The 20,859-nt window shown below is 40.7% G+C and overlaps 1 protein-coding gene across 2 annotated transcripts in view; it reads left to right on the forward strand.

The window, feature by feature from the left end:
- Positions 1–13,237, forward strand: part of drc11 (dynein regulatory complex subunit 11) — a 68,075-nt gene extending 54,838 nt beyond the window's left edge. For both annotated transcript variants that reach the window (XM_039681931.2, XM_089133923.1), the window contains exons 14-19: positions 1,580–1,687; positions 8,134–8,333; positions 11,250–11,336; positions 11,999–12,176; positions 12,344–12,582; positions 12,683–13,237. In XM_039681931.2, coding sequence (XP_039537865.2) covers positions 1,580–1,687; positions 8,134–8,333; positions 11,250–11,336; positions 11,999–12,176; positions 12,344–12,582; positions 12,683–12,838 — 968 coding nt within the window. In that variant the 3' untranslated portion in view covers positions 12,839–13,237. The remainder of the gene's footprint in view (positions 1–1,579; positions 1,688–8,133; positions 8,334–11,249; positions 11,337–11,998; positions 12,177–12,343; positions 12,583–12,682) is intronic.
- Positions 13,238–20,859: the final 7,622 nt, after the last annotated feature.

A 20,859-nucleotide genomic window follows, 5' to 3' on the forward strand; every position in this document is an offset into this window, starting at 1 on the left:
TTAGGTAACACTTTAAATCAATTAAAACATTCTACTAACTATAAGTAACGTTGCAACTACATGTCAACTCTCAGTCGTTAGATTATTAGTAGACTGTCGGCTTAATATCTGATAACACTTTATTCACCTTAATCTAATAGTCTACTAATACTCTGAGAGTTAGTTGACAAATAGTTGCTTATATTTAGTAAAATGTCTAAAGTGGACTATCAAAATAAAGCATAATTTTATTAAATTTATTGAAATTATTTTTAAATAATTTAAATAAATTTAATTAAAAATAAAATGTTATTTAATAAAATTAAAGATTATCACACTTTAAAAAGGAAAAAAGAACTATATTTATATTTTAAAAAGTTAAGCATATTTTAAAAAAAATTAATTTTGGGGGAAATTTTATGATTTATTTAAATTTATGAATTTATTTTGTTTATTATTATTATTATTATATTTTATTTATTATTCTTATTATAATTATTGGTCAGACATTATTGTTCATTATCTTAGTTTGGCGCAAGAAGTTCAGTATATCCTGATTTTGCGAGTTAAAGGCGTTCTTGGGTCAACATAACATAACATTCCTGTCCAAAAATGTAATCCAATCATATCTCTACCCCTAAACCTAACCCTACCCCTAAGTTATCCCCAAAATCAGGGGGAAATGATAGGTGAACAACATAGAGGCACCTAACACTGGCTGTAAGCCTGAACTTGACATAAACTGTAAACTTGTCCCTCAAATCTGATTGGTTGATTGGAATGTTGATCCAGGAACATGTTGCACTTGCTGAAATCAGTCTCCTTTCTCTTGGCACAGTGTAATGCCACATGAAAACCGAGACTCTTGTCCAGTTTAGTGGCTGCGGTCACACTAATGGGGGCTCCAAGCTGCCTCTGAAGTAAATTGTTTGCTAAACATTTCAGTATTTATGTTGATACTTTTTGGACTTAGTTCAGCTTAATCACATCAAGTACACAAAGTCCAGTGTCAGAGCTAAATCTTTGATGTGAACATTTAGTGTACATTGATTTTTCCTAGAACACTGTTTTCAGTGGTTTTCATGTATTGCTATTTGTTACATCTCACAAGCACATTGAAATCAGACGGTTACATCAGTGAATCAAGTGAATCAGTTTTATGATAAATGCATTGCCCAGGGTTTCAGACTGGGCTTTACTGCTAAAGCGACTTGCATGTGTACCACAGACACATGCACAGTGCTTAATCACACCCCTGTAAACGTGTGTGTGCGCACCACAATGGATTTTATGACTCATCAATGGTTCAACTGCACAGCATAGCAACCTAATGTTGCTCTAAAATGACACGAAATGTGAAGCCTTAAAATTTCAGTTTCTGTTTAGTTTGTTTTTCGGGAATAGGGTGTGGTATTTAAAGTATAGCAAACCACATTGACTGCAATGTGTCGGAACAACTTTGTTACTCTAACATTGTTTTTTGTGTTCCATGGAAACCTGTAACGGTGACATGATGCGGTGCTGGCAAGCAGCCATTGATGTCTGATGTTTGTTAGCATATTTAAAGCAGTATGGCATATATTTTTCCTTGTCTCTCTAGGTGAATACAGTTACTTGGGCACAACACTGCGGCAAGCAGATATTGAGCCCATGCCATCTCTCTCTGACGTAAGACAGCTCATCGCACTGTATGGCATTCTCCCTTTGGGTGAGTGTAACCAGCTCTGACTAGTCAGACCTAGCCAATGTGCTTCTCTTTGCTTTAGTCATCATACATCATTCAAAAACACCTGCAAATGTCTGGCATTACTCTGATGATGTCACTATAATGAAGTGTGTTCTGCTGAACTGCTGAATTTCAAATTTACATGACCTACAGAAATAATCAAAATAATAAATCATTTTACTTCATTATGTGAAATTTATAAGAACATGTAACCTGAGAATTACCAGTTTTAACAAAAAATGTCTAAATCTATGAATCCTGAAACAAAACATCAATATATACATTAACAAAAAAAAATAAAAAATCACACTTTTACTTTCCAATGAAAAAGATACTGCACTGGTTCATCAATAGGTACATTCACGTTTATCAACAAACTTTTTGTCCCAATACTGTGTTTGAGATATATGAAATAGGATAAATATATTTTACAAAATAATTTTGAGACTCATAATGTTAAAAAAAAAAAAAATAATAGTCTCTATAACAGCATAAAGCCTTAGTTAATACCCAGGTCAAAAAGTGTTTATATCTCACGTAAATTAATTTTTAAAAAGTACAAAAAATAAAATAAAACTATTGATACATTTATTTTGATAGTCTTGGATCATCTGCAAAGTTTGGTTCCTGCACTAAAAACGATGTATCTCTTCTGGTTTAAAACAGACCTAAATGCATTATGAAGTTCCAAACAACTTGAAGCTACTAACAAGTTTTTATGGATAAAAACACCACCATTGCGCTCGAGCCTCTAGGGAATTGTATAGTTGCTCACATCAATTTTTCAGGAGTAGCACTATTAGATCCATGCGCACATGTTTGTTTGTAGGTAATAAAATGCACCCTGTCTGCCCTTCTGAACTGTACTTGACCCTACTAAGCAGCTCATGGTCTTTTGTAACTTTCTCTGGAGTGAATGCTTCATTGCCTAGCAAGGCCCGGTGTCCCATATCATACTATCAACACCAACATTCACTCTATGCACTCACTTCTCATTTAATAACCCAGCAATGGGATCAGCCCAGGGATCAGGACTGATCATACACACGCTGCCCTGGTGGGCTGTAACCTTAACAACTCTTTGCAGGGAACGTTAGATTGTCCCTCAGTGATTCGTGGCCCTAGGCAGAAAAGGGTTACCACATAAACAGAGCTCAGTGCTAAAACAAAGACACCTCAGTCAGCAGCAGCAAAACAATCACACAAAGGAGTCAGGACGTCTATATCCCTAAAGATCTCGTGGTATGAGAGTGTGTGATGTCTCTCCAGAGGTCTGTCATCACAGCATTCCCAGAGGAGAGTAACACTGCAAGGGCAAATCAAAACTAGATTGCTTCCAATACAGCAAACGCAGAGCAAAATAAATCTTTCAAAGTCAAAGACCGTGCCTCATCAAACTTTGCAGTATTTTGACACAAATTCACCTGTTACTCTGCAATATGACTAAAACTAATTCAGTTTCATTTCATTTACAAGATTGTTTCCTCACACAGCCTGTCTCATACTGATCACTCTGCATATTTTTTTGCATGGTTCATTCTGAATCAATTTTGGTAAACTTTCAGTATTTGATTGTAAGGTGTTCAAAACAAGTTGAGAACTACTATCAAATAGACACAAACCAACATAAAATTTTATTTTGGTCTAAACTGGTCTTTTCAACACAAAAGGGGGTTAAAAAGGGGATACTCATAATTCCACAATTCCTGCCCGGGATGCCATGACATAAATCCTAGTTTTAAGTGTGTTTTTGATGATTGCCCCTCTTTAAAAATGACTAATGCTGCCCTGGCCTGAGGTATGTTTCTCTCAGTTCTCACTTTTGTTAGATCTACCCCACTAGATTAGATTTTATTGCATTTCTGTTATTTTCATCCCTAGAAATATAATCGCTCCCACCGTTTTTAAGGGCGGACTAGTGTAAATCTGATTTGAACTTCAAAGCCAGCGGCTGTTAACTGGGACAGGGTGAGATTCATGAACTATGAACCATGGTTAGTATAGGCTAACTACCTTGTGGTTGCAGAAAAGCACAAGTTTCTCACAGTGTTCCTCATTGTGCTTTTCTGTAAACCATTTTAAACTTGATAAACATTGCAGATATTCTGAGGTCAAGTGAACTTCCTCCGTATCACAATGGCCCTTTTAACAGAGCTGTTGGGAGAGATTAGGAAGTTAATTCAATTTTGGATAATCAGGTTTAAACCATGGTGCTAGTGGAGTGTACACGCAGATACACATTAATTCATGCATAAACTTACACAGGCTGTGCTCCAATCTTCTTGCTTACAGTGTGCAATAAAAGTATGCACTTCGCTGGTGATGGTAAAGTACATACTTTTAATTGTGTAGCACTGGGTGGGAAATTTTGTCGGCTAATAAACTATGGAACCTTTTCTATGTGTCAGCAAGTGGGCTTCTTCAAGTGCTTACAGTGCTTAAAAAGCTTAACTCTCCATTTAACCACATGCTACTTTTTTTTACTGGAACCATTTGTACTGTAATTTAGTTCAAATGATTAAATACGGTGATTCATACCCGAGATACATTTAGAACTCACAAACTATGATCCAACCTTGCTATCCAGTTGAGGCCTGTTAGTGCTAATCTGGTGCGTATGGTGTGTTTACCTTGGAAGTCAGATTTTGGAGCTTTGAATGAAATCACACCTGAATCAGTCCCTCCAGGATTTCACGATTTTTTTTTTTTTTTTTTTTTTGCGATCAAAATGACTGATTTTGTGGTGGTAATTTCCAAAAATTTGTGAATTATATATAACATTTACCATTATAGTATGTACACAACTCGGAAAACCAAGATGGATGCGTCCAGCAAACCTTTGTTGTTTATTAAAAAGAAGCATTTTGCACAAATAATGTCCCCAGATAGAGTTTAGCAAGTAATGTTTGTATTGAGACAAAGACAAACAATAGTGCTAATAAACAGTTCTGTTTCACTTACTGTTGAGGTGCTGAGAAGCCATTTTGGACACACAAGTCAGGGTGTGAGCGTTCCTCCGAGTTTCCAAGTTGGAACTCTGACTTGAGGGGGCATTCCAGTTATCATTTCTTAAGTTTTAGGTTTAATACAAAATGCAGCAGCAGCTTTGGCTTTGCACCCTTGACACATTACAAACTCATCCTTTTCCATTGTGCAAGGGATTGTGGGTAATAGCACAAAAAGCATGCAAACTCTGAAAAATAAAAAACAAATCACACAAGATAAAAATATCAGCCTACTGTGATTTCAGACAATTTAATTCTTGTATATTATTTAGGATAATATTTGAATGTAGCCTCTGCCCTATACAAACACAGCTAGCACAATGTGATTTTTCTATTTATATCGCCCCCTGCTGCTTATAGTCCTTAAAGTGTAAAAGTTGGTTTATACTTGTGAAGTTATCACTGAGATGACAGAGAGAGCTGCTCTATGCTCTCAATGTCTGCCTTTTTTTCTCTAAAACTGGGTTACACATACTTCTCACTTCAAGGAACCCTTTCAACGAGAATTCTGACATAATTTACGCACCATCGTGTCATTTCATTCAAACCCATATGAATTTCTTTCATCCGTAGAACACAAGAGAATTTATAGATATATATGAGATATATACATCATCTGAAAGCTTATTAAATATTGATGTATGATTGGATAGGACAATATTTGGCCGAGATACAACTATTTGAAAATCTGGAATCTGAGGGTGCAAAAAAAATGAAACATTGAGCAAATTGTTTTTAAAGTTGTCCATTTATATTTGCGATTGTGCTGCATTCACTCACACAAATAAATGTTTTATATATTTACAGTAGGAAATTTACTAAATATCTTCATGGAACATGATCTTTACTTAATATAATATCCTAATGATTTTTGGCATTAAAAAAAACGGTAATTTTGACCCATACAATGTATTGTTATATACCCATGTTACTTGTGACTGGTTTTGTGATCCAGGATCACAACTGTCCTGCTCTATGTTATTACAATAATAGGGACCAACGGTGCGTTCAAAATTACACACTGTCTTTGTAGGTACTGCGTTTGAAAGATTTGTGAAGATTAAAGTATGTTCAATGAATATAGTATGAATGAAGTTCAGACGTACTACATCCACTATGTTGTTACCATCACACAACCTACCAGTTACCACTTACATTCACAAATCCTCTCCTGTGGCCTCATGGGATAGTAAATTGTACATCGAATGCGCACCAGAATCTCGGTCGGAAGTAGTAGGACATCCAAGTATTTTTCGCCTACTATTTTTCAAGTAGCTACTACCTGTATGTATTCAGACATACTCTGTTGGCATACTTTTTTCGCATACTATATAGTAGGAAAGTATTTCATTTTAGATGCAGTGTAAGACTTTCAAGCTTTAAAAAGGATACTTAAGCACCATGAAAGTATGTTAATATCCCATACAACTGCGCTGTATTTAAAGCATTTCTAATATATTCATATTCATATTATTTACTTCAAGATTTTCAATAATGTTTTGTGATGAACAAAGAGAAATTTAAGTTATTCATTTCCCCTCCAATCAGCATTTTTTTTTAGTCAGTGATTAAAAAAAATAACTTTCTGATTTGTGAATGAATCATTTAGAGCAGTTTTGTGAACTGAATCAACTTATTCACTGAAAATAGCCAACTCAAAAGAATGAATCAGAGATTGCTACTTTCATGAATTCTCATGGATGCAGCGAGGAGAGATGGATGGATTCCAAGATTTTCAGTGAATAATGACTTAGATATAAAGATATCAAATAAGAACCACAATTATACTTTTACAGCACTTTTGGGACTCATTGAGAACAGAGACGTGATAATGTGCAGCACCTGTTATGTGTAAGCCTCCCTTCTGGGCAGACATGTTTGTTTGTCTGAATGTGTGTGTGGCCGGACGTTTGTGTGAGCACTGGTAGACGTATATTTGTGTATGCTTCTGTTTGTGTCTCTGTGTCTCTCACATTCATGCCAGCTCACTGCATCCTGAGCTCTGTCCAGTTGGATCCCTTACAGCATCTATGAGAGGAATCACACCACCTGTGATTTAGCCCCAGAGAGCCATTCGACTATTGTTCTTCTATTACCGAGCACCGGCAGCCGGAGAAATCAACCTTTTCTGACATCTGACTTCCTAATCAAATGAGTATAGAGTTTGCATGGAGTTCCTCCCTGTCTTTAGATATAGATGAATGGTTGGGTGGGGTGCAATCGAGTTTAAACAGCTGGAGTCAAAGGGGATTTTCCTTCTTTGTTATAGAGCAATGTTATATTATAACAAATTATCTGACAATTATCTTGACATGACTTTTACTCGTATTCAACCGATGTATACAGATGGTTATCTTATATAATGTAGTATATAGTCAGGAAAATGAATTTATGATAAATGAGGACGACAGAGCCAAGACAAAAGTGTAGGAGATCAAGGTTGATAAGAACAGGGATTGATATTAGGGACCCTATATCATGGCTGCGCAATAAATCAAATTTGTAGTTGTGATTACAATTACGGATGCCACAATTATGTAATCGTTCAAAGGCCAACCCAGAGTCCGTGTGTTGCACCATTCCCGTCGGATCCAATATAGAAGGCACAGCACCGTTCTTTACTCTTAATCGGTCTGCAAATCCAGTCTTGTTTACAAAACAATCCTCAGTGAAATGAAGCGAACAGACGGACAATGTTTTACCTCATCAGCTGGAACGTCATTAAAAATAAAGTTTAACCATTCATTCCTATTGGAATCCAGAGGAACCTTATGCAGCGACTGTCTTCTTCCACAACCTGCAGGCACTGCACAATATTTTGTATTGCTTGGTAGCTCGATCCGGTTTGTCATCACAAGGTAGGCTGGCCTATGTTATTTAGCTATGCGTGTAATGAGTCAGTGGGCGGGGCTAATCCGGCCGTGTTGAAGTAGGCGTTGATCTTCTCCTGCGGGGGTGGGGTTTTATCCTCTTTGCCGTCATAGTTCCCCACTTTGAAAAACGAGTCATTTGCTGGGGCTGGTGTCAATAAAAGCTTTATTGGACTAACAAGGACGTTTTCAGTTCTGAAACTTACAGGATATGATGTCAAAGATGTCAAAAGCTCAAGGAAAATTTGATTTCTCAGTTCATCACCCCTTTAAGTTTTTTTTGTGTGTGTGTTTGATAATCACAATTACTAAGCGCAATTACAATTCAAAGGAATAATCGACAATTAAGATTTTTGTCATAATCGTGCAGCCCTACCCTATATACTCTAGTGTGTGGCAAGCTGTTTTTAACTCCCGAAACAACCGTTGAACAAACTTTGTTTTGTCCTGATTTTGTCCGCAATCAAAATCACATCTGTTCTTTCTTTGATTTCGCTTGAAGTATATCGCCTTTAGAAGGAAAATTCACTGCTCCCTCTTCTGGTCTCCATAGGCTCTCAGTGCGTCCATGAGAGAGGGCCCCTGATCCGGGCTGTGCTGCTTACGGGGCCGGCAGGGGTCGGGAAGAAGATGTTGGTCCATGCCCTGTGCAACGAAACTGGAGCGAACTTATTCGACCTCTCCCCTTCAACACTAGCTGGCAAATATCCAGGCAAAAGCGGACTGCAATTCCTCCTGCACATGGTCTTCAAGGTGAGGGAAAACCATTTGAGGCCTCTCTGAAAATCCCTTCTGGGAATATTGAAAGCCAAGATTCTAAGATAGTGAAATGTTGAAATTCTATGAGCTTCTTTTAGCTCCACATATCTTAAAAACTGAAAGGATAGACATACCTGATTGATCACTATGCATACTTTAGCTTGCATCAAGACTTATCGTCAGGATCATCAATTCATCTTCTGAAATGGAGTGAAACATGAGGCTTTGCGGGATGGGTTTCTTTCTGTTTATGAGAAATATTCTGGCATGCATGACTTCCAAACATAAACACTAATGCAAATGGAAAAAACGTTCCTCCCTGTCTCAAAGTGGCAACAAAATACTTCTAGAAAGACATTGTTTACTTGCTGTTTAACATTTCAAGAAGTGTTTAGTACGGTACATAAATAAACTCGCGTGTTTAACCTAGAAGGCCAAATTGTATCCCCACCTCTTCCCTTTTTTAATGACGCTTTAGTAATAAATCACAAAGAATGGAAAGGTCAAATCAATAAAAGGCTATGTAATTTGTGCTGTTGCCCACCAGTATAGTTTTTTGTGGCCATATTTGTTTCCTTTAAGAGAGGGGAATACCAGGCTTGGACATTTTACTTGAAGAACTGTTCCTGAGAGCATCTGGCACCACAGATAAACAAGGCAGGATGAGGCAGGGGGATTCTGAGATTCTGCGCTCAGCATTGTGTTGGATGGTGGTCTTTCAGCACCTCTCCTAATGCATGCTGGGAATAAAATCAGGTGCCAGCATGATTTCCTGCTCACTAAGCCGTTTTGAGATGAATCACTCCTCCACTTTCCTGCCCACTGCAACCCTCTTTATTACAAACATTGGAGAAAGGTTTTATTTACATATATTTAGGGAGGTTAGTTTGTTACTGTTCCCTATAACTGCATACTTCTGATGTTGCTCCCGTGGAAGCCAAAACAAATCCGACTGAAACAAATCCGCAAATCCAGGTGGTTAACTCAAATATGTGGGAAAAGGGCTTGTGTTTTCTTGAATTACAGCTATTTATCCAATGATTTTCATTATGGAACTGAATCTGAGAAATCCTGTGTGGAAATATGCAGTGCTGATTAATTCGCTATGGACCGCATCATAAAACAGAAGCCGACAGAGATTTCAAGTTCTTAGCGGTTAATAAAGGGAGTTCAAATTTACTGTTTCCAAACTAACAGAAGCCCATGCTTTACTTTTCTCTGGAAACCAAGACTGAGGCAAAAGCATTCTTCTATAATACTACTATCTTATACAATGCATAGTATGCAGATTTTATGCATGCAGCGCAACAGATAACACCTTATAGGCCAGTGGTTCGCAACTGTTTTGAGAAGACCCCCAAAAATGATGATCCCCTCATAAGGGATCCCCCCCTTTTAAAATATGAAGGGACCTAGATATTTATGTAAATATATATGAAATGTATGATATATATACTGTGTGAAATAAAAATAAAAAATATAAAATTTGCTAAAATGTTATCTAGAAAATATTGACTTTATTTTGAATTTGTATTTGAAAATATTTAGTTGTAGGCTATATCATTTTTTTTTTTTTTTAAATATCTCTCCAGACCAATTTACACATTTTTCAGTAACAGTCCTAGAAAAAGTGAATACATAATAATAAAAACACAATATTTCAATATTTATGTCTCAAATTTGCCCCTTCCTTTTAAAATATGAAGGGAGCTAGATATGTGTAAATATATATGAAATATATGATATATATGAAGAGTTCAGATGCAAAAGCCTCTAAATGCCATTTGAAATTTTCTTCTTTAATGATGATTTTTATCAAACTTGTATATTTAAGTTCAGTGATTTCACTTAAATGGCAATGATAATTACCTATTAAATGTTATTTAAGTGAAATTACTGAACTTAAATATACAAGTTTGATAAAAATCATCATTAAAGAAGAAAATTTCAAATGGCATTTAGAGGCTTTTGCATCTGAACTCTTCATATACTGTTTGAAATAAAATAAAAAAATATAAAACTTGCTAAAATATTATCATGAAAATATTAACTTTATATTGAATTTGAATTTGAAAATATTTAGTTGTATATCATTTTTTAAAATATGCATCTCTCCAGACCAATTTTACACATTTTTTCAGCAACAGTCCAGAAAAAGTGAATACATAATAAAAAACACAATATTTCAATATTTGAAGAGTTCAGATGCAAAAGCCTCTAGATGCCATTTGAAATTTTCTTCTTTAATGATGATTTTTATCAAACTTGTATATTTAATTTCAGTAATTTCACTTACATAACAATTAATAGGTAATTATCATTGCAATTTAAGTGAAATCACTGAACTTAAATATACAAGCTTGATAAAAATGATCATTCTAGAAGAAAATTTCAAATGGCATTTAGAGGCTTTTGCATCTGAACTCTTCATTTATGTCTCAAATTTTCCACAGACCCCATAACACACTTTCAGTTGTTATATTCATCCAGATAGACTAAATATTTTCTATAAATATTTTGTTTTTTGATTTTAGCTACTGTTTAAAATGTAGCACAATCATCTGTTTTTCTTTCTTTTTTTCTTTTTTACAAAAATGTGGTACATACCAAACGGTCGGCAGGTTTTTGATCCGAAACAAAATTTGCGGGAACATAGTTCGTGGGAGTCTGTGGAGTTTACAGAAAGTACTGCTAAACATTACTGAACTGAAAGCATTGTTTTCAGTCAAATAATATTAAAGCATGCTCTCACTCTACTAATGTGCTACCATTTGTTTTAAGGGCTGTGTTGATTATCGTCAATGTTGTTTCTGCTCTGCCCGATGAATGGATTGTTTGTGTGAGCTGATGATTGTTTGGGTTGTTGTACCGTTTGGCTTGCGTTGGAGGAACATTGTCGTGTTTTGGCAGGTGGCTCGCCAGCTGCAGCCCTCAGTGATTTGGATCGGCGACGCTGAGAAAACATTCTACAAGAAAGTTCCAAAGCTAGAGAAAGAGGTTTGTCGCATGTCACGCTCACAGTCATTAGAACACTTGAACACAACTTTGAAACATACATAGTCTAATACCAGACCATAAACTGTGATATTCTTCTTCATTTGTTTAGCCCTTCATTCACAAAATCAATAAATATGAATTAAAAACCTCTTTTTAAAGCCATTGTCACTGTGAGGTGGTGGACTCTGCTGTCCTCTTGTGGTTAAAGATGTAGATATTCTGTGCTAACGTTAAAAGAGTGCTGCTGCAGTATGAAAGTTTATGATTTTTGCATGTTTTGTTGTTCCATTTTGCTTCCAACAACTCTTTCAGCATTAATTTTAAAAACATTTTTTCCTGGATAAAAATAAGAATGTTCTTATTACACAATGAGGCTGTTAAAGGGGACTTTTGAGTAGATGAGTTTACCTCTTCGAATGATGACTTTTAATGTCCCGACAAACTCTAAAGTCCCATTTAGCCACTTGTTAACAACCGACGTTTCACATATCATTGGGCATTATTGATGATATACAATAAAATATCTTAAGCTTGTGTTAACCGCAGACTATATTTCAAGTATTTAACAAAAAGAGCTAAAATTGTTTACAAAAATGCATCATCCCTGCTGGACTCTATTGTTTTCTTCAGTTCAGCTGTTTCCTTTTTCTGTTCATTTCTAGATGGAACCCAAAAGACTAAAGAAAATCCTGCCGAAGGTCCTAAAATCTATTAAACCAGAAGACCGTGTGTTAGTGGTGGGAACGACACGCAGACCTTTTGATGCAGACATCAAACCTCTCTGTAAAGTTTACAAGAAGATCATTTTGATCCCTAGACCAGATTATGCTTCGAGATTTAGTAAGTAATCATCTATGTTTGTGTTTAATATAAGTTTCATACTGAGATCGATTTCACATATTGAGTTAACACATTTATCGTTACAGTTTGCATTTCTATACATCATGTTTTGTTTTGCTTTTTTCAATCTAGATTATTGTGTATATTCATTTATCTTTTTTGTTTAGCTCTGTGGAAGGAGCTGCTCCAAGCAAGTGGTGCTCAGTTGGGCCCTAAGCTGGACCTGAGCTCTCTAGCTAAAGTTACAGATGGTTACACTCAGGGTCACATTCTTCAGGCGATCCAAACTGTCCTGAACTCTCACCGCCTCAACCAGCAGACCAAAAGACCCCTCACTGCTGTGGAGTTCATCCCACCTCTTGCAAGGCTAGACCCGGTCTACAAAGAAGAGGAGGAGGCCTTTAAGGTCAGTTTTTTGGATGTTTTCTGGAGGGACACATGTGTTGAACCCAGCTATACGTATACACACTGACTGTAGATTATGTTTGTATTTTCTGCGTTGATAGACGTGGTACGGCCGGACACCTCTGGGCAAAAAAAGGGCACGAGCGGCCAGGGCCAGCGAGGAGATGGCAGATCTCAAGAAAGGGAAAACAAAAGGAGGAAAATTACAAACAAAAGGAAAGGAGGGAAAGAAGAAAAAGAGAAAGAAAAGGAAGTGAAAACAATGGGCACTCCAATCAGACCCTTAAAAAAATACAGTTGCAGTTCATTTTCTGGCCAGCAGAGAGCATCAGCACATCTCCCAATGATAAGTCTACTTCAGTGTTTAATCCTTTCCTTTGTTTCTCAACTAGTACTTTTTATGGTATTTTTTGTTTGGAAAAAAAACTATTCTACTAATTAATTCTACTCATTCCACAACCAGTTTATTGGATTATTTTGGTTTTCATCTGTGTGCTCTATTTTTGGCTAATTATGATATTTCTTACTTGAATTAGGTAGCCTATCTGGTGGGATGTCTTTTTCCCATTGGGGGAAAAAAATAGTTCTGTGATGATAGAGTCAGTGTAGCAGACCCTTTTAGTACTGAGAACTTAAAACATTATACCTCTAACAATTTCTCACAATTGATACAAGAGCTTGGACACTGTTCCAAACTGTTTAGATTGGATTACCTTCAACTTTATCACTGTGCAGAGAGGAAATACAAACATGGGTGTGTTGTTTAATATTTATTTAGTTTTACTTTATAATTTGATCTATTAAAATGTGATTGTTGAACCTGACTTGAAGTTAGACAGCCATTAAAGGACAAAACATGAACCTGAAATCTTCTCTCTTGTCAATGTCCTGAAATGATGTGCATTCAGACTCTGATACAGGAGCCCATAAACATGTTTGCAAATAAAAATGTATAAATGTAATTGCATTGGATAACAGTATGAACACACTTTTCATAAAAAAATAAAAATAAAAAAAAAATAGAAAAAGATAAGATGGTTAAAAAATAATTTTAAAAAGACAGTTTCAGTGCAAACTGTTCAAAGGGCTTTAAACGATTCGGGTCTTATCAAACGATCGGTCATTTAAATATTAGGCTATATAACAAAGTTTAAGTTTTAAGCACAAACGCTCTTCTTGATCTGTTCTGTGATGCACGTTCGTGACTCTCCGGTTCGAACTCGTTCGTCAAAATGAACAAATCTTTTTCCACGAAATGAACGAATTGACTCGGAAAAAGATTTGTTCATTTTGATGAACGAGTTCGAACAGGAGAATCACAAACGCGCATCACAGAACAGAGCAAGACGAGCATTTGAGCTTATAAAACTTAAACTTTGTTATATAATTTTTAAACGACTGATAAGACCCTTATTCATCATCTGGAATCATTTAAAGCCCTTTGAACAGTTTGCACTGAAACTGTCTTTTGGACCTTGAACCGTTTGGTTCCCATTGAAGTGCATTATATGAAGAAAAATCCTGGAATGTTTTCATCAAAAACCTTAATTTCTTTTCGACTGAAGAAAGAAAGACATGGACATCTTGGATGACATGGGGGTGAGTAAAGTATCAGCTAAAGTTTTTTTTTTTTTTTTTAAAGTGAACTACTCCTTTAACCGTGCTCATTTTTATTTTCATCTGCCCTCGTCATAATATTTAAACAAAATAACTTCCTCTCTCATCAGAGACATCTCATCTCTTCTCTGATGATGCGGCAGGACAACCTGTCACCCACATGAGAGCAATAGCAAATCACAACCATCCAATCGATTCCCGGTGGACAAAATCAAAAAGCAGTACAAAAAGCTGCTTCATTCACAAAACGTTGCCACAGGTACGTTTTTCTAATGAGCCTGGCCTGAAAGAAAGTCATACAGGTTTGGAAAGACATGTCAGTGAGTAAATGATGACTGATTTCTCGCTCTCTCTCTGTATCAGAGAGTTTATTGTCCCATGTAATCTTCAACCAAACTGTGTCTGCCATCCGGGCTGCAGTGCGACATCTCTGCCCAGGTTGCTTATGAGACCGTCTGCTCTGCCAAGCAGCTGAACCATTTCCCTTCTTCCTTTAGAATCTTCCCATGGGAGCTAAGCCTATTTTAAATTCATTCATTGTCGGTATTGTCTCCAACCCCTTGTTTGCAACATCATTGGTAAATTCCCCTCTCCTTTTCTTCTTCTTTTTTTTTTTTTTTGTGGTGTTTGGGGGGGGGGGAGGTGGGGGGGGTTGCCTTGTTCTATCTTTATCCCACTCTTCGACTCTGATCTTACCGGATCCCCTCCTCCTCACCAGGTTTATAGGGCATGACAAACACAGTCACCTCAATGTGCTCTTTGTAGCTTCAGCTCACATCTAATTGAATTAATCAGGTGTGTGTGTGTGTGTGTAGGCTACATCTATCCCGAAGAACAAAAAGAGCCCTAAAGCTGGGTGACATGTTAAAGAGGAGTATTTTTTTTCCCTTGACTTGCTAATTTAAATGCGAGATGTTGATATGCACTTGCCCAAATGCACTGGCTTATATTTGCACACCTAATTACCGAAAATAAAAAGATGATTTGAAGTCATCTTTTCCCGCAGTGCTCTTCATACTGCTTTTAATTAAATGCCTCGTTTGACTGTACATTATTCTCATAGGTCATTCCCCCTACACACGTCTCCCCTTCAGGAGTGCTAATAATTAAACATTATTCAGATTGGATTAGTCAGATGTATCTTTGTGTCTCACTGAGACCTGAGCGCAGTCCTTTCTCGCCCTGTGGCCGTTGATGTAAAATAAAGTATAACAACTCCTTCGTTTTAAGGAGCCTTTTAACCATTGTTTTGCAATTACTATTTAGTTCCCTGTCCTGTTGCTCCAGGGTGCAGGGCTTTCTTTCTTATGCAGCACTGCCTTTCCTGCAGCAAGCGCTGACCTCTGAGGTAGTGTTTATAGGGATGCAGCCTGCCCATGCCTTTACAACTTTAGTAACCCTAGGTTTGGCCTAGGGGCGGAAGGGTGAGACAGAGCCATTAAGAAGTTGTCCCTGATTTAATGGAGTTTTTTAAAGTGAGCATTCCAAATAGGCCATATGACAGGAGATATATCTGGGAAACTGACCCACAGGATAGCCTCTCTTAAGCTGTCACATTTGACTACATCCCTGTGTGCAGAGTGCACAGTTTGCGCATTGGGAATGTAGATGAGATAAGAGTGCTGTTTTGTAATGGCTTGAGATTTTATTAAATATAATATAATATAATAAATAATAATATAGATAGATGCATTTCTATTTCAAATAAATGCTGTTCTTTTAAATTTTATGTTTATTAAAGAATCCTGAAAAAATCACAGCTGTTTTATACATTTCAAGAATATAATAAGGTTTTTTTTTAGCACCAAAATGTTTAGTTTTGCCATTACATAAATTAGATGTTGAAAAATATTGAGATAAAAAACGTTTTCAATTGTAATACTATTTCACAATATTAGGGTTCCCTATCGAGGGAACTCAACACTGCGTCGATAAAATCGACTCTTTGGGGACGCTCCCTAAGCGTGCGCCTCTGAAGTATGAATGAAACTAATCCAATCCTGATTGGTGTTGCGTCGTGACGTAACATGTGACGGCATACCCGGAAGTATAAAAGTGACGCTGTCACAACACACACTAGCTTTCGCTCTTCAGCAAGCGCTTTATGTTGAAACTGTCTGTCTTATTTGGTGTTGTTTGTCTTATTATTGAAAGAAAGTATGGCCAGTGAACAATTCAAGAGGTGTGTGCATCCCTGCCCTCGTTTCATCACGGGTGGGGACGCACACTCTCTATGTGTGTATTGTTTGGGAGTGCAGCACGCACGGGCAGCTCTCGAGGGGGCTGCTTGTGAAATGTGTGAGGCTTTGCCTATTAGAGTGCTGCGCTCCCGGCTGGCGTGCTTTGACGAGCACGGTCAGGCTCGCGTTCCCCAGGGTTCCGGTCCCGCATATGTCGAGGCGATGCGGCGACTGAGATCCTGGGGTTCGCAGCTGGATCTGGCGGAGGAGAGTGAGAATGCTGAGGCATTTTCTCGCTCGCCATCGGCTGGTCCCGCAGCCTCTGAGAGTGGTGTGGGAGCCCGCGCTGCGGTTTCTCCTACCCGCGATCAGGTCCCGGTGCTTGAGCTGTCTACTTCTGAGGAAGGGGACGTGCTCAGCATCGATGCGGACGACCGTGATCTCAGCACGCCATCACGCGGCCTGGGTTATGAGGAGCTGGTGGAGGTTGTGACACGCGCTGTGGCCAGACTAAACATCAGCTGGCCACAACATGAGCAGGAAACGCAAGTCACCAGTAAAATGGACGAGCGTTACCTGCAGCGCAGGTCACAGCCTCACCGCCGGGGTCTGCCGTTTTTCCCTGATCTCCATAAAGAGATCTCGAGAACGTGGGAAAGACCGCATTCGTCCCGTATTTCGAGTCCCAATGTAATAGATTACAGCAATGTTATGGGGGCTCGAGATATGGGATATGGGAAGATGCCGAAGGTGGAGGAGGCTTTAGCGAGCTATCTCTCTCCCGAATCGGCGTCTTCCCTAAAGACCCCGGTGTTGCCTAGTAAGCCCTGCAGAGAGACATCTGCATTGGTGGGCAGGGCTTACATGGCGGCGGGTCGGGCTGGTTCGTGTCTGCACTCAATGGCGATTTTGCAGGCATACCAGGCCGACCTCCTGAAAGATTTGGATGAGGGGGAGGGGCCTACTCCTGAAGATGTCGCGGAGTTGAGGAAGGCCGCAGATTTGTCTCTCCGGGCCACTAGGGAAGCGGCCAGCGCTATTGGCCGCTCTATGGCGGCCATGGTGGCCACGGAGAGGCATCTGTGGCTGAACTTATCCGGTATTAAAGAAAAGGATAGGTCCTTCCTGCTGGATGCGCCGCTTTCGGCTTCTGGCCTGTTCGGCGACGCCGTTAATTCGGTTGTCGACAGGTTTCAGGAGTCGAGAAAACAATCTGCGGCGTTCCAGCAGTACCTCCCCCGGAAAGCGAAGGCCAAATCTAGTAGGGGGGGGCAAAGCAATCAGCCCCAGCCATCAGCCAGCTCCTCCCACAGGGCAGAGCAGAAGGAGAGCGTTTCCTCTAGAGCCCCCCCTCCGGGGTCTTGGCAACAGAGGAAACGCTCCCAAAAACCGAAGTCCTCCAGCCAGAGGGGCGACCTGAGGGACGTCATTCAGGCTAAGAGGACTTCGGAAAAGAGGTCCTAGCCAAGGCAGGACTTCAGAGGGCTGCCCCCTCCGCAGTGAGACAACCGAGGTTGTTCTCACAACGGGGCCCTCTAGGAAAAGATGCAGGTCCGCCGTTAACAGCGCTTCGGGCCGCATCAATTTCCAGCGAAAAGACACCAGAGGCCAGCCTCGAGAGGCTGGTACCCTTAGCAGATTTTGTAGAGGGATGGTATCATCTTCCCAACATATCTCCATGGGTCCTGCAGATAATACGAGTTGGGTACAGACTGCAGTTCGCGCACCGCCCCCCCCAAGTTCTCTGGGGTGGTGCTCACTGCGGTGGTCCCAGAGCAGGCTCAGGTGTTGGAACAAGAAGTACAGACTCTGCTGTCGAAAGGAGCCATAGAACGTGTTCTTCCGGTAGACAGGGAGTCCGGGTTTTACAGCCGGTACTTTATAGTTCCAAAGAAGGATGGGGGGTTAAGGCCAATTTTGGATCTCAGGGTGTTGAACCGGTCTCTGAGAAGGTTCAAATTCAGAAGGTTGACCATTCCAACAATCGTGAGTCAAATCAGATCCGAGGACTGGTTTGTCACGATAGATCTGAAAGACGCCTATTTTCACATCTCCATCCTTCCTTGTCACAGGAGATACCTGAGGTTCGCTTTCGGGGGCGAAGCATACCAATATCGGGTTCTTCCGTTCGGCCTAGCACTCTCTCCCCGCACATTTACCAAGTGTATGGACGTGGCCCTTGCTCCACTGAGACTTCAGGGGATTCGCGTATTGAATTATCTCGACGACTGGCTTATTTTGGCCCAGTCTCGGGAGATGGCAGTTCGGCATCGAGATGTCGTTCTTGGCCATATTCAAAAATTGGGGTTAAGACTCAATTTGAAGAAGAGTGTGCTAGAACCGTCCCAGGGCACGACCTTTTTGGGAGTCGTGTGGAACTCGATTACAATGCAGGCACGTATGTCTCCCGCACGTATCGAGTCAATTCTGGCGATGGTGTCCAGGGTGAGGCTAGGTCAGGCCGTCACTGTGAAACACTTTCAAAGGATGCTGGGCCTCATGGCAGCGGCATCCAACATTATTCCTCTGGGCCTCCTTCACATGAGGCCCCTCCAGTGGTGGTTGAAGACCAAGGGGTTCTCACCCAAAGGAAATCCGTTCCGTATGATCAGAGTAACACGCAAGTGCCTTCAGTCTCTGCAAATATGGAAGAAGCCTTGGTTCCTATCCCAAGGGCCAGTGTTGGGGGTGTCATGTCGCCGGGAAACCGTTTCGACAGACGCCTCCCTTACGGGCTGGGGCGCGGTCATGGACGGCCGCTTTACCAGGGGTCTGTGGCAGGACCATCATCGCACTTGGCATATAAATTGCCTGGAGATGATGGCGGTATTCAAGGCTTTGAGGAGCTTCCTCCCAGACATCGAGGGTCGCCACGTCCTTATACGGACAGACAATACGTCAGTGGTGGCCTATCTGAACCGACAGGGGGGACTCAGATCGCGCCCTCTGTGCAAACTGGCGCATCAGATTATCCTTTGGTCCCAGGGAAAGATATTGTCAATAAGGGCAATGTATATCCCAGGGGTTCAGAATCGGGGAGCAGACATCCTGTCGAGGCAGGGGCTGAGGCCCGGGGAATGGAGACTTCATCCGGATGTGGTGAAGTCGATATGGGAGAGGTTCGGACCGATGGAAGTGGATCTGTTTGCGTCTCGAGAGACGTCCCACTGTCCACTTTGGTTCTCCCTCTCACATCCAGCCCCACTGGGGTTGGATGCCATGGTACAGGCTTGGCCGAGGCTTCGCCTGTATGCTTTCCCCCCGATCGCTCTGCTCCCAGGGGTCCTGGAGAGGGTCCGTCAAGAGGGCATCAGTCTACTTCTGGTTGCCCCGAGATGGCCGACACGAGTATGGTTCTCGGATATAATATCACTCCTCATAGCTCCGCCATGGCCGATTCCTCTGAGGAGGGATCTATTGTCTCAGGCGGAGGGCACAATCTTCCACCCTCGCCCAGAGTTGTGGAAGCTGTGGGTCTGGCCTCTGAGGGGGTTCAGTACCTAAATGCTGGCTTATCAGCTGAGGTGGTTGAAACCATACTTAGCTCTAGGGCCCCATCTACCAGGAGATTATATGGCCTCAAGTGGAAGGTGTTTCACACTTGGTGTGGAGAACGAAGGTTGGATCCAGTAAACTGCCCAGTGGCTTCAGTTCTGGAATTCCTTCAGGATCGTTTCTCTGCGGGTCTCTCCCCGTCCACTCTTAAGGTGTACGTGGCTGCCGTTTCGGCTTTCCACGCGCCAGTAGATGGTGGACCTCTGGGGAGGCACCAGTTGGTCATTAGGTTTCTCCGTGGTGCTTGGAGGATGAGGCCGGCGATCAGGTCCAGGGTGCCTGCCTGGGATCTGGCAATAGTTCTGGAAGGGTTGTCGCTCGCTCCCTTCGAACCTTTAGAGTCGGCTTCGCCTAAGGACTTAACGTTGAAAATGGTCTTTCTCTTAGCGATTACCTCTCTTAAGAGGGTGGGAGATCTCCAGGCCCTGGCGGTAACGCCAGCTTGCTTGGAGTTTGCCCCTGGCAAAGTAAAGGCCTTTTTGCACCCGAGTCCGGGCTACGTGCCTAAAGTTCCTTCGAGTACGGCTCGCTCTGTAGTCCTTCAGGCATTCCATCCTCCACCTCATGTGTCGGCGGGAGAAGAGAGGCTTCACTTGCTCTGCCCCGTCAGAGCTTTGAGTGTATACTTGGAAAAGTCTGCTTCTTGGAGAAGATCTGACCAGTTGTTAGTATGCTTTGGGTCACCTAAGAGGGGGCTCCCGGCGACCAAACAAACTATAAGTAACTGGATTGTCCAGGCTATTACTGAGGCTTACAAGGTGCGTGGGGTTCCTTCACCTTTGGCCTTAAGGGCTCACTCGACTAGAGGCATGGCTTCCTCTAGGGCCCTTCTGTCGGGAGTACCTCTGCAGGAGATTTGTGAGGCAGCCGGCTGGGCTACCCCGCATACTTTCATCAGGTTTTACAGTCTCAGCCTTCCCAGTACG

This window comes from Pimephales promelas, chromosome 8 (assembly GCF_988280905.1).
Source record: "Pimephales promelas chromosome 8, fPimPro1.hap1.1, whole genome shotgun sequence".
NCBI classification, from domain to species: Eukaryota; Metazoa; Chordata; class Actinopteri; order Cypriniformes; family Leuciscidae; genus Pimephales; species Pimephales promelas.